General features: G+C 42.7%; 1 protein-coding gene across 8 annotated transcripts in view; it reads left to right on the top strand.

Annotated features, from left to right (window-relative positions):
* kif21b (kinesin family member 21B) overlaps nucleotides 1-13,774 on the top strand; it is a 78,825-nt gene that overhangs the window by 35,246 nt on the left and 29,805 nt on the right. For 7 of the 8 annotated variants that reach the window (XM_036002000.1, XM_036002003.1, XM_036002002.1 and 4 more), the window contains exons 9-24: nucleotides 465-654; nucleotides 1,183-1,246; nucleotides 1,859-2,089; nucleotides 2,973-3,096; nucleotides 3,189-3,327; nucleotides 5,537-5,725; nucleotides 6,459-6,658; nucleotides 6,751-6,858; nucleotides 7,569-7,885; nucleotides 8,431-8,614; nucleotides 10,049-10,252; nucleotides 10,394-10,495; nucleotides 11,066-11,231; nucleotides 12,277-12,337; nucleotides 12,566-12,614; nucleotides 13,383-13,627. In XM_036002000.1, coding sequence (XP_035857893.1) covers nucleotides 465-654; nucleotides 1,183-1,246; nucleotides 1,859-2,089; nucleotides 2,973-3,096; nucleotides 3,189-3,327; nucleotides 5,537-5,725; nucleotides 6,459-6,658; nucleotides 6,751-6,858; nucleotides 7,569-7,885; nucleotides 8,431-8,614; nucleotides 10,049-10,252; nucleotides 10,394-10,495; nucleotides 11,066-11,231; nucleotides 12,277-12,337; nucleotides 12,566-12,614; nucleotides 13,383-13,627 — 2,573 coding nt within the window. The remainder of the gene's footprint in view (nucleotides 1-464; nucleotides 655-1,182; nucleotides 1,247-1,858; nucleotides 2,090-2,972; nucleotides 3,097-3,188; nucleotides 3,328-5,536; nucleotides 5,726-6,458; nucleotides 6,659-6,750; nucleotides 6,859-7,568; nucleotides 7,886-8,430; nucleotides 8,615-10,048; nucleotides 10,253-10,393; nucleotides 10,496-11,065; nucleotides 11,232-12,276; nucleotides 12,338-12,565; nucleotides 12,615-13,382; nucleotides 13,628-13,774) is intronic. The other variant, XM_036002001.1, reaches the window with a different exon arrangement.

Raw genomic sequence — 13,774 nt, 5'->3', positions numbered from 1 at the left:
TGTCAGTCTATTATGCGATTTAAGGGTTTTACCACGGTTACTAAAAGGAAGTGAACGCATAACTATGCCCAGGGACTGCGAGCTGACCTCGATGTGGTAATAAGGGATGCAATGTGACTGGAGTCTGGAAGTAATGGAGTGTTTGGATGGATGGATTGGTGATGTCTGCGAGCCGCGACTGGATTAGACAGTGACTCTCTGTTCGAAGCGTAAACAACAGGATTTTTTCAGCGTTACTCATTCAGAATATGACAATAGTTGCTTGAAGAGCCACAGACAGACCAACTCATTTTAAACAATAGCATTGTGTTTGGTTGGACTGCAACATCAAGTATATGCAAGAGTGTGGATTCAGAATCTGTTCTGTTTTTCAGGTCGTTAAGGACCTGGTATTGTCTTTATCCTTAAAATGCTTCAGATGTTCAGGGTCACGGTCATGTTGACTGTTTTGCTTCTCTGCGCAGGGGAAGCGTGTGGCAGGTGAGGATGGTTCAGAGGGCTTCAGCGACCTGTATCAGGAGAATGCAATGTTGCAGAGAGAAAGCGACACACTGCGCCTCAGGGTAAAGGCCATGCAGGAGACCATTGACCACCTCAACACCCGTGTAACACATCTGCTGGCCAATGAAGTCAGCGCTCTGCTGACCAAGTCAAGTACGTGAGGGAGATATGTAACTGCTCTGAATGTTTAAACACCATATGATCTCTGTTTATCTTAAAGGAGAATTGCGGTCGATTTCAACACGTAGCTCTGTTGTTTGTAAATTTGGAGTGCTGTCAGTAGCGAGATCAACGAAAACAATCGGTGCTGCCTACACCGTGTTATCCTCCTGCTACAGTTTGCACCCAGGAAGCTGAAACAGGGCAAGTTTTAAACAAGCTTTTAGCCTCTTAACATGTTCGAAATTTCATTACAAGTGCCTACCCATGTAAAGTGATTCCTTCCGAGTGAACACAGTGAATCTGACTGCAGTAGATGTGAAAGAAATGTATAAAAGTTGTGCTAATTCAGCTCTGTTTAGTTCTGGTTTTGAGACAGCAAGACTTAGGGATCGTCTATAAACTACAACACCGAAAAGAGATACAAAAACTCGGAATTCTGCTTTTAAGTTTTTTTTTTTTATACATCCTTTTTGCATTGAGCCTCCTCACCCGAGCCTCCTTCTGATTTTTGACTTCTAGGTGAGGGCAATGAGGAGATCGGGGCTTTAATCCAGAACTACATCCGAGAGGTTGAAGAACTTAGGTAAGAGCTCTAAACCTTGTGGGATGCCTTTATTTACTGCCATCACTTGTAGCATCACACTAACTGAAATAATCAAACCTAAATTTGGGACAGCACTTACTTTACAAACTTCTTGACCTGACTTAGGACATTCTTTGTTGTTTAAAGGAATGATTTGACATTATGTAGGGAGTTACATGAGATGATCTCTGCTATTCTGTTTGTTATGTAGTTGGAGCCCTTTAGCCGATTAGCAGACAATGTGACCACAAATGACAATTATGGCATAATGTTTAATTAGAGTAGAGAAGAGCCATAAGGTCAGTGAACTGACTCAGTAATGTCAGTTACACGACAATATTAAAATTTGCTAATGTTAGCTAAAATAAGCTACCATATGCTACTGAACTTTGCAAGGATAAGAATGTGTTCTTTCTTCTTTCGAAAGTTTAACAGTGACTGAAATATATATATATAAAAATAGACTCAGTGGCTTTAATTAGCCTGTGTTAAGTCAGTTTGAATGTTGTTTCTAATTTCAGAATAATTTTTTCCCCCTTCTCAGAACCCAGCAGAAAGAAATTATAAATTAAAGAGTTGTCTTTTTCTCCCTCTCTCCTGCTCCTCTGTCAGAACCAAGCTTCTTGAGAGCGAGGCTATGAACGAGTCGTTGCGACGGCAGGCGCCCCGACTTTCCTTGCGTTCCCCGTTCCCTTCCTCCGCTCATAGCCCCGCCCCCGGCCACCCCCCTGGCTCCTCCCCTGCTACCTTGTCCATGGAGGCGGAGATGACGGACGTGTTGCGCCGGGCCAAGATGGACATCGAGAGGCTGAAGAAGAAGGAGAGGAGGCAGAGGAGAATGAGGTGAGGGGAGAATCACGTGATAATGTGAACACTTTATACAATATAAAAGAAATCCAGACAAAAGTCACCGGAGGAGCCAAGTCCACAGAGTTCCAGGAAGCTCTTCTGTCCTCATACATCTAAACATCTCAGCTTGATGTAAATTTGATTTCTCATTCCTTCCTCTAATCCCTTTCCAATAAATGATGCATGATGAGTACATCATTGTTCATGCCCATATACTCTTCACTCCTCATTGCTTCTCTCCTCTAGCTTAAGAGCCACATCACAAGTTGATTAGTGCTTTGGGACGGCCAGCTTCTGAATAGAATTGGGATGCAGCCAGAGCTGAGTAGTAACGCTGGCTTGGACACAAAAAAGGTCTTATTCAGTCGGCCAGTGGGTCATGAGAGAGAAGAGTACGCAGCCTAACAGGCTAATTGAGGTTTAATGGGATAGAGATGGAGGTAGAAGAGAATTTAGAAATGGTACGGGTGATAAGCGGGACCGTTGTAAAAGAGGGAGCAAAGGGGAGAATAAAATTGGCAATCAAATGGAAGGAGCTGAAAGGGCAGGATGAGCTGAAGAAGACTTTGCTAATGACTTCACAGGTCTGACTTTGCCGTGAGCACATCACTTGGCAACACTCCCAAAGCCTTAATGGTGGTTGTTAGGAGGGTGTGACATCTCACTTACATGAAATATAGAGTGTTTGTAATGCATGGTAGTGGACAAAAACATGCATACTACTGTACATGAATTGGATAGACTATCAACTACATTTGAAAAAAGTAAAGGGTAATAATTTGATGATACAAAATATATTGACAAGTGACGTTATTTGTGTCTTTTCTCAATGCCAACTGTCACCTGGCTCAACAAGCATGCTTTTCTGCTCCTGTAGTCCCGAGTTGGAGAAAGGTCTGAAGAAACGAGTGAAGCTGCACACTCACGAGAATGGAGAGAACGGGCAGAGTGGTCAAAACGGACAGAATGGAGAGATCGATTCAGACGACAATTACACTGAGGTATGGTACGCGTAGTGTTGGCATTCATATGGACAACAAACAAAAACAAACAGAACAGAAAGTCTAATGTATCTGTGTGTTTCTGTGTGTAGGATATCATGTCCCCACTGCAGGAGGAGAGTGGTTGTGATGAAGATGAAGGGGAGGATGAAGAGGAGGGCAGGGAGGAGGAGGACGGGTTTGACAGTGACGAGAGCCTGGTGGATTCAGAGTCAGACTCCGATGAGAAAGGTGTGTTTCTGACAGCTGCTGCTACAAAATGACCAGACCTCTTCCCTCTATATAGATGGTAATGTCTGTCTGTAGGTCGGTCGGTAAGTATCCCAACAACTGTGAAATGGATTGCCATGACATTTTGTACAGACATTTGTTGTGCGCAGAGGATGAATCCCAATGACTTTGGTGATCCACTGTCTTTTCCTGTAGCACCGCCAGCTGGTCAAAGATTATCTCAACATCTACAGTATCGGATGAATTGGCACAAACATTCGCATAGACATTCATGATTGCTTCCTAGTCTGGCTATCACCAGACCAAGCTCAATCTTTTAAGATTGAACATTAGTCTCAGGAGTCTGCTCTGTATTTTCTACTGCACAAGAGGTGTGATCAACGGGCATAGTTCAAATGACTCTGTACGCAATTGGATAGTCCTTCAACCAATCAGACCAACGATCCTGGTGACGTACTTTGCAGAGCGAGGCAGAGCGAAAGCCGGTCGGTATTAAAAAAGAAAAAGAAAAAAAAAAAGCCGGTCGGTAGTAAGGCAAACACATCCTTCTTTTGTAGGAATTGTTCCATGGCAAGGTTATGTAACAATTTCAGAGAAAATTTGCCTTTGAAATCTTTTAAAACAGCAGCGACAGCGGCATCAACGGGTTGCTGCGCTTCGGTGGCCGTAATGTTGAATGCAAACAAGAAGCTGCTTGCCTTCGCTTCTCTATCGTCATCGTGTTAAACTCGCCAATAGCGCGCCAGGTGTATAAACCAGTTTGTGATTGGTTCCCGCAAATTTGTAACGGAAGCAGGATAGATAAACGTACAGGTTTCCAGCCTGAGCTGCAGGGCGAAATCAAATCGCCGGCAGATCGGGCTGGGTTTACCCAGTCTAGATTGCTTCCATGATTCCTTCCATGATTTCATAATGATCTTTAAGATCCCCTGACTTGTCCTCTTGCGCCATCTACTGGGCTATATTTCAATTTATTTATGGTTTATGACCAGATATTTGCAAAACTAATCAAAATCCCATTAGCCTCAGCTGTACTTTGTGTTTACACTAAGATGGTGAACATGGTAAACATGTTAGCATTGTCATTATGAACATGTAAGCATGCTAATGTAAGCATTTGGCTTAAAGCATTGCTGTGCCTAAGTACAGCCTCACAGAGCTGCTAACATGGCTTGTCCTATTCAACGTTACCTACATCTCCTTTTTCTTTAAAGGAACACGCCGACTTATTGGGACTTTAGCTTATTCAACGTAACCCCCAGAGTTAGACAAGTCAATACATACCCTTCTCATCTCCGTGCGTGTTGTAACTCCGCCCCCAGCGCTAGCTTAGCCTAGCACAGATCCTGAAGGTAACCGGTTCCAACTAGCCTACTGCTCCCAATAAGTGACAAAATAACGCCAACATGTTCCTATTGTGATTTGTATAGTCCAGGGTGTACAGGTCACTATGCTTTTACTATCTAGTAATTGTTGACTCTATTACTCCAACTCTGAGTGAACTCCAGGCGAACTCTCTGCTCCTCACCACGGGGCTTCAGGTGCTGCTAGCAAATCACTCCGCCCAAGTAGCAGAAGTAGCAGTGTTTCGCCTTTCTGAGAATATGGTTCCCAGTTTTTATACGGTTAGAAGACGGCTGTGTCTCATATGACCTTATTTGTACACGCTGTGACTATACAAATCACAACATGTAAATAGGAACATGTTGGCGTTATTTTGCCACTTATTGGGAGCAGTAGGCTAGTTGGAACCGGTTACCTTCAGGATCTGTGCTAACCAGGCTAGCGGTGGGTGCGTCAGACAGAGTTACAACACGCACGGAGATGAGAAGGGTATGTATCGACTTGTCTAACTCTGGGGGTTACGGTGAATAAGCTAAAGTCAAGTTAAGGACATTATGCAGTTTGTTAGATGGTTGACTGTGAAGACAGAAGAAGATATTTTATAGAATAGAGCTGAATTTGAATGTGCACTCTTATGGACAGTTTCTGAGAGAAGCACAAAGAAGCAACACATGAATCAACCAATGCCAAAGGTTTAGGTTGATGCCAATCACAATAAAAAAACAGACAGTAAATGAAGACTCTGATTTGGTGTGTTTTTGACATTTCCTGCTATTAATTTCATTATCCTAAATTTTTATTTTATTTAAACTCCTATTTAAGCTCTTCTTGGCACTCAGTCTGATCTTTCCCTTCCAACCTGCAGCCAACTTCCAGGCGGACCTGGCTGATCTGACCTGCGAGATCGAGATCAAACAGAAGCTGATGGACGAGCTGGAGAACAGCCAGCGGAGGCTGCTGATGCTCAAACTGCAGTACGAGGAGAAGCTCATTCTACTGCAGAACAAGATCCGAGACACTCAGCTGGAGAGAGACCGCGTACTGCAGAATCTCAGTGAGTTCATCCATCACGAGATTTGTAAATTACACCTGGATTGGGGAGTTGTTGATCAGTAACAGGTGTAATTAAGGGTAAAGCATCCTGACAACTAGGGCTTTGTGATCGGCTGTCTAACGTTATACGTCGTAGAGACACTCAGGTAAAACTCTACGTTATGCACAGAGACGGGGCTCAGACAATAGATTTGTGCTGCAATGTTGTGATTTATTTTTGTTTTATGAAATTGGTATCGCAAAAAGTATCGTTTAGGAACCGGCATCGAAGTCACGATATTGGTATCGGTACTGGTATTGAATATTATTTAACCATACCCAGCCCTACTGACAACAGATCATTAAAGGTGCTGTAGGAAGGGTTGCGAAGATCCAGGACTTAGCCAAAGTTTTTTAACATTGACAACTTTTCAGTCCCTCCCCCCTTTCCGCTAAAGCCCAAAACAGTCTCCTAAGCCCCTCCCCCCACAAGGGAGAATGAATGCGTGTGCATGAGCAGTGATTGACACGCAGTTAGACACGCCCCCTAGCCCTGATTGGTGCATCTAAACAGGGAGTTGTGGATTTTTGCAAATCGCACTACAGGCTGTAGGTGGTGCCAGAGGAGCTGGATTTTTTTTAAATTACCTGCTTCATGTAGTTCTACTGGAACATAGGGTCAGTTTCAGCAAATATGACAGAAAGTTAGTAAGTCTTACCTACTACACCTTTAACATTATTACATGGCTACACAGTGTCTATGGAGAACTATACAGAGGAGAAGGCCAACCGGATCAAGCAGGACTACGAGAAGCGTCTTAAGGAGATGAATCGAGACCTGCTGAAGCTGCAAGTGGCACAGAAAGAACATGCGCGTCTCCTGAAAAACCAGGGGAGGTACGAACGGGAGCTGAAGAAACTCCAGACAGAGGTCAACGATATGAAGAAAGCCAAGGTAAGAGGAAGAAGAGCAATGGGGGAGGAGCGGGAGCATGGATAAATGCCATTGTTTGAGCAGGAATACTGCCTGACCTCTGCTGTTTCCAGGTGACACTGATGAAGCAGATGAAGGAGGAGCAGCAGAGGAGGAGGATGGTGGAGGCAAAGAGGAACCGTGAGATCGCCCAACTCAAGAAGGAGCAGCGCCGCCAAGAGGTCCGACTGCATCTGTTTGTGTGTGTTTATGACAGATATATTCAACACTGCAAGCTGCAAACTAGTCAATACTACGGTGATCAGAAACACATATTAACATATGTGCTTCAGCGCCCTCTAATGTCTGATGCAGAAATAGAAATATTGGGAAATGAGTGCTAGGTGAGACAGTATGAGCAACGTCTTATATGAGCTTGTTTAATCTATGTTTCAGCTGTTGTCAACATGTTCCAAATTCTAATTTCACAACTGTATTTAAAGAATGACTCATGCTGATGAGTGGCTTGCATTGAGGTTTTTATCTTCTGTTTGTCAGCCTGGCACTTTAAAACCCTGCTTTATGGATCATGCACATATTGCACACAGATTGTTGTTATCGCTTCTATGTTTTGAAGATTAGCACATACATACCTTGAATGTGTTCATTTACATCTTTGTCTTCCCTGGAGGAGAGAGCTTATTAGTGAGCATGGAAACATTTACACTGTCATACTGCAGGCCTCATTTGTTGTCCTTTTATTTAGGGTTTTGTCTTCAGTCTTAAGATCCCCTCATGATCAACACTTCCCTGTGTGGAGCCTGTTGTGCAATGCGCAGTCTCATTCAGCCCAGGGATCTAATTAACGTTAGAAGAACAATATAAAAAATGTAGAGGAAAAATGAATAACAAACATGTTGAGAGAGCTCTTTCTGTCTGTCCTGCCCATCAGTACCAGATTCGAGCGCTGGAGTCTCAGAAGCGGCAGCAGGAGCAGGTGCTGCGCAGGAAGACCCAGGAAGTGACCGCCCTGCGGCGCCTGGCCAAGCCCATGTCAGACCGCGTGGCGGGGCGTGTGGCCCGCTGGAACCAGACTCCCCCAGTTACAGACTCTGGAGCAGAGTTATCAGCCAGCACTACAGCAAGCAGCTCTGAACCTGAGACTGGGAGGACTGTGAGCGGGCTGGTGAGACAGTGGAACAACAAAAACAATTCGTTTGGATATCTGGCAGAGAGTGAAGGGAGCATGGATGGAACCAGGGTCATTGGGTAAGCTGGGTTGATGTAGTCAATGACCTCTCCTTTACATGTGCATGTGTTAACGCTGTCTTTGTAAGTGATTTTTTTTTTTTTAATAATGACAAAAGGGTCACTTGTAGTGATGAACCTACAGAGAGTTATCCCCCGAATCTGCAGCTCCCTTCAGCTTTACAGAGCTTTATAGTGAGTTTTAGCTCATTGTTTAGCCGTCCGGACGCAAGTTTACTGTTCTCACTGCTGTCATAGTGTCGTTTTCAGCTGCAGCAGGCAGCTGTTTTCAGCAAACAAGCTCCAAAAACCCAATATATAATATATCTGCTCAGCACCAAACAGCAGACAGTCACAGTTAGCTACTGGCTAGTAAACATAGTTGAGCATTTAGCAGCTAAAGAGACTGATGTTTTTTCTCAGGTGGACACAAACACCACAACCAAATGAAATGAGTAAACTGTTGCTAACAGGTTCACCATATCAACTGAAAAGGTGATGATATGTCAGTGTTGTGTTGTGGCCAAGTGGCTGAAAAAAATCAGTCTCCCTTTGTCCCTTCCCAGAAGTAGGAAGAAGTTGCAGCGTAAGCCAGCGGGCGTTGGAAGCGTTGGAGTGGCGGGCAGAGCCAGCAGCTTCTCCAAGTCTGCCCGTCAGAAGTGGCAAGCGCTCGAGCGTCGCATTATGGACATTGTCATGCAGAGAATGACAATCGCTAACGTGGAAGCTGACATGGATCGCCTTATAAAGGTAGGAATGGCCTTCACATTTTTATTCTAGATTAAGGTGGAAAATGGTGCTGTTTGAGGCGTTGTTGTTACTGGGATTACACTTGGCTTGGTTGCTATAGAGTAAAATGGCATCTACAGGGCTCTGCTGTTAAACTGGGATATGGTCTTGACCTGTATCACTTGAGACAACGTGGAAAAGTGTTTTGTGATACAATTATCCAAAACCAATATTCACCATGAGATAGGGCTATGCAATCAATCGAATTTTGATCGTGATTTGGATTTTGGCACATAACAATCACAAAAACAATTATATTGCACGTTACATTTAGCAAGTTCTTATTTTGTCTTGTGTTCTGAAGGGGAATTCTTAAAGTTCAACAGGAAAAGTGTTAAGCAACATTTCACAGTTCAAGGTGTGTCACTGTTGATTTCTTTAAGTTTTTTAAGTGCAATAAATGCAACATCTTTCCAAAAGTCAATGAGTAATCGTGTTAAATAATCAATATCAATCGATTTCAATATTGATCAAACTAATTGTGATTAGGATTTTTTCCCGTAATCGAGCAGCCCTACCATGAGATGTGCAGCAGTATTAGTGGTGATTAAAATAACACAAGGAATCAAAATTACACGTTTATAGTAGTGGCAGCAGCAGAACTAGTTTCAGAGATTTACATTATTATTTACTTAGTGACTTTTTTGGCTCTCTTCCTCTAATTCAATTCAATTCAATTTTATTTATAGTATCAAATCATAACAGGAGTTATCTCGAGACACTTTACAGATAGAGTAGGTCTAGACCACACTCTATAGTTTACAAAGCCCCAACAATTCTAGTAATTCCCCCAAGAGCAAGCATTTAGTGCGACAGTGACGAGGAAAAACTCCCTTTTAGGAAGAAACCTCGGCAGACCCAGGCTCTTGGTAGGCGGTGTCTGATGGTGCCGGTTGGGGATGTGATGAACAGTGGCAATAATAGTCACAATAAAGATAATGGAACAGTGACTACAAATGGTAGTCATAGTAGTTCATGTCATAGCAGGGCACTGCAGGGCGTTACAGGATGTAGCGTGGCACAGCAGAGCATAGCAGGGTTCAGCAGGACACTGCAGGGCACCGCAGAGCATAGCAGGGAGTGCAGCAAGACCACGGCGACAGCTGCAACCAAGATCTTGGTGCCATCCTAATCCAAGGAAATATGCTTGTTAAGTAGTTAACAACTGAAGCCAAAGTGAGTGAGACTCTTCCTTCCTCCTTTCTCCATAGACAGAGACTGTTGAAGAAGATTGTGTGTATATATATATATAGTAAATAAAGTTTCTAATTGTGGATGTAACTCCCCCTATTTTGTGTCCTTATCCTGGACATTTGCAGATGTTTTTGTATAAGTAAGTATAGGTCTGACCTTTTTTTTTTTGCTCCGTGTGCTTTTGTGTTTTTGATGAGTCAGAAGCGAGAGGAGCTGACAGTCCATCAGGAATCGCTCTCACATAAGAGGGAGGTACTAATGGCAGACGGAGAGGGACCAGAAGCAGAGGACCGCCTCCTTCAGGAAATTACCGAGGAGATTGAGGTGCTGAACGCCAACATAGACTACATCAATGACAGCCTGTCTGACTGCCAGGCCACCATCGTACAGATAGAAGAGACCAAGGTAAAAAACACACACACACACACACACACACACACACACACACACACACACACACACACACACACACACACACACACTAATGTTTGCAGTCCAGCTGTGAGAAGTGAGAGAAGTAATGCCTAGGATTGTGTTTTCCTGCAGGATGAGCTGGACTCAGTGGACACCTCAGTGGTGATCAGTTCCTGCTCTCTGGCTGAAGCACGCAACCTGCTGGACCACTTCCTGAAGGCTTCCATAGACAAAGTGAGTTATCATAAATGTGTTGTGGGGGCTATGAAAACTTAAAAGCCCATAGGTGGGTTTGCAGGTGGGCTTGCAGACTTAGAAACATTTGTAAAACCAATAGTGTTGAAACTATTTAAATCCGCACTCTTGAAGGTGTGAAAGAAAATATGTAGCTTTAACAAAAAAAAAAGCATATACAGACTTATTATAAGTGTTTAAATACCGTAAAATAAATTAGTTTTTTACTGTTATCATATCATGCCACTGGCAAACATCTAATCATGTTATTTGTATGTATTGATGTTGCAATGTCCTGAGGTGGAATGGACAATGGATTGTGGTTCCATCCAGTGGTGTCTCTTTGTACTGCAAGATGTTGTCACGGGTGTATTTCCTGGTACAAAAAAAATCAAATCACCCTTCAGAAAGCCAAAACACTTTATTAACTAAATAGTCTCATTTCCTGTTGTATGATTAATACCTAGTCTAAACGTTGACTCCTACAGTACATTGTGTGCGTGCATGTGTGCGAGTGTGTTTGTGTGTGCATTATTATTTTTGATTTGTCTGGTCACTGTGTGTACACAGAGTTTACAGGTGGCTCAGAAGGAGGCTCAGGTCCGACTGCTGGAGGGTCAGCTGAGACAGACAGATGTGATTGGCTCATCTCACAATCACATAATCCTTGATGCCCTGCGAGAAAAAGCAGAATACATCCCTGAGCTCCAGGCTCTCATCCACAATGTACAGCAGGGTGAGTGGTGTTTTTTGTTTATGTTTAGGGTCTGTGTGGCAGTGTGTACTGTACGACTTTATTCTGTATGTTCCCTTGACTTAATCTGATTGAGAGAATACAGTCGTGAAAAAATTAGGACACCCATGCTAAAGTTGACTAAAAAGAGGAATAAAAAAATCATCTTTTGGAAATTGATATTAATGCCTTAATTAAAAAAAATGAGGAAAAATCCAATCTTTAAGGACACCAATTTTCTTTGTGAATGAATATTGTATCGTAAATAAATAAATGTTCTTCCTAAAAATACAGGGGGCATAAGTAAGTACACCCCTATGTTAAATTCCCATAGATGCAGGCAGATTTTTATTTTTAAAGGCCAGTTATTTCATGGATCCAGGATACTATGCATCCTGATAAAGTTCCCTTGGCCTTTGGAATTAAAATAGCCCCACATCATCACATACCCTTCACCATACCTAGAGATTTGCATGGGCTACTTTCCATAAGATCATCTCCCAATGCAAATCAAACCAGCTATTAGGCTAACCGACATAAAACCATGCCAATCTCTAGGTATGGTGAAGGGTATGTGATGATGTGGGGCTATTTTAATTCCAAAGGCCAAGGGAACGTTATCAGGATGCATAGTATCCTGGATCCATGAAATAACTGGCCTTTGAAAATAAAAATATGCCTGCCTCTATGGGAATTTAACATAGGGGTGTACTTACTTATGCCCCCTGTATTTTAAGGAAGAACATTTATTTATCTACGATACATTATTCATTCACAAAGAAAATTTGTGTCCTTAAAGATTGGATTTTTCCTCATTTTTTTAATTAAGGCATTAAGATCAATTTCCTAAAGATGATTTTCTTATTCCTCTTTTTAGTCAACTTTAGCATGGGTGTCCTAATTTGTTCACATGACTGTATATTAAAACTAAAAAATGCACAGTATAAAACGTGGTAGTGGATTAGGTTTTGTCACACACAGACTTAGCAAGTGGCAGTGTATGTACGGTGTGCAGGTGGCTGACAAGGTTTGTTTTGTGTGCTTCCAGAAAATGGTTACGCCAGCACAGACGAGGAGCCCTCTGAGTTCAGCCAGGCGTCTGACAGCAGGTGAGACTGCAGTCGCCCACACAAAATCCTCCTCTCACTCTGACCCATTTATTTTTTTTTTAAGTATTTACCACAATGTGCTAAAGTTGGTCTTATTGTGCAAAAAACCATAGTGTTCATCCTGGAATATTTTTATCTCAAAAATATGAACATTGTACTATGTACATTCCTCATTCCTCTTTGTATCCATGCATATTTCTCTAATTCTCATGTCCTCTCTTTCTGCAGTGTATCTCAAATGAAAGAATCCAACAGCCAAGATGATTTCAAAATAAAGGTACAGTTGATTTGTGTTGTTGAAGTGCATATTGTAGTTGTTATTTGGCTGTTAGAGATTGAAATCCACATTCTTCTTCTTAACACAACAAAAGCGTCCTCTTTTTAAAGCCGTATATCAACATTACCTCCATGTTTTATTTCTCAGAATAGCTCTAATTTTCCCCCGTGTCAGGGTTTAAAACATCAGGTAGTGCTGCGGCTTGCAGTAGCCAAGCCTGTCAGACCTTTATGAATCATGATGGCACTACATGTTGATGGAATTAGTGTTTTTTTCTGAAGTGTGATTGTGTATAGACCTTTGCCCTATTTTTCACTGTCAACACACATGCCACAGTTTGTCTGTCAGAGCAGCTGCCATTTTTGTTTGGAACCACGAGGTGGCAGTATAAGCAAACACTTTAAAATTCTTCTAAAGTGTTGGTTTGATTTTCTGAAGAGGAACCCCTGATTTGACACCAACCCCTCCTGTCATCTTGTTAATGCTGTGTGAATGTGTTGCCTTTATTGAGTTTTTGATCTTATTTTTCTCTATCCAGCTGTTTGACCCCACATTGGCTTTTTTCTCTTTTCAAGTTTGTTTTGCTGTTATCATATTCTTTTTGCCGTTTACCCTACTGAATGATGTTTTAGGGCAGCATCTTAATTTCCTCTTGTGCCTTTATTAAATTCAGTCTTTATCTTTATTTTATGTCTCAGTTTTTCATATCCCACTGTTGTCCTTTTCTTATATCATTCCCCCGTCTATGGTATGCAAATGATCAACCAGATGGAGCCTCGTCTGTCAGCTCAGATGAAGGCGGTGTCTGCGGAGTATCTGGGTCCCATCCTGGACTCCTCATCAGGCAGCAAGCAGCAGCACATCACCAAGTCTCTGGCCTCGCTGACAGACATCCGGGAGGACGGCATGAGCCTAGGGACAACGAGTCTGGGGCTCAGCCTGGCCCTGCGAGACCCCTACCACAGGGACAGGGCGTTCCGCACCATCAGCCTACCTGTCAGGGGACACACCTTGTAAGTGAATATAATGACCGCTGAGATGATCTAGGACAATACATATGATTTAAGTGTTACCTGGGGAAAGACGGAGACTTGGCTGTTGTATTTAAGCCATGTTGAATTATGCTAACACCTCACAAGTAACAATGACTGCAGTGTGTC

The sequence above is a fragment of the Sander lucioperca genome, chromosome 6 (genome assembly GCF_008315115.2).
Source record: "Sander lucioperca isolate FBNREF2018 chromosome 6, SLUC_FBN_1.2, whole genome shotgun sequence".
Lineage (NCBI taxonomy): Eukaryota > Metazoa > Chordata > Actinopteri > Perciformes > Percidae > Sander > Sander lucioperca.
This window is presented reverse-complemented; position numbering and strand designations above follow the sequence as displayed.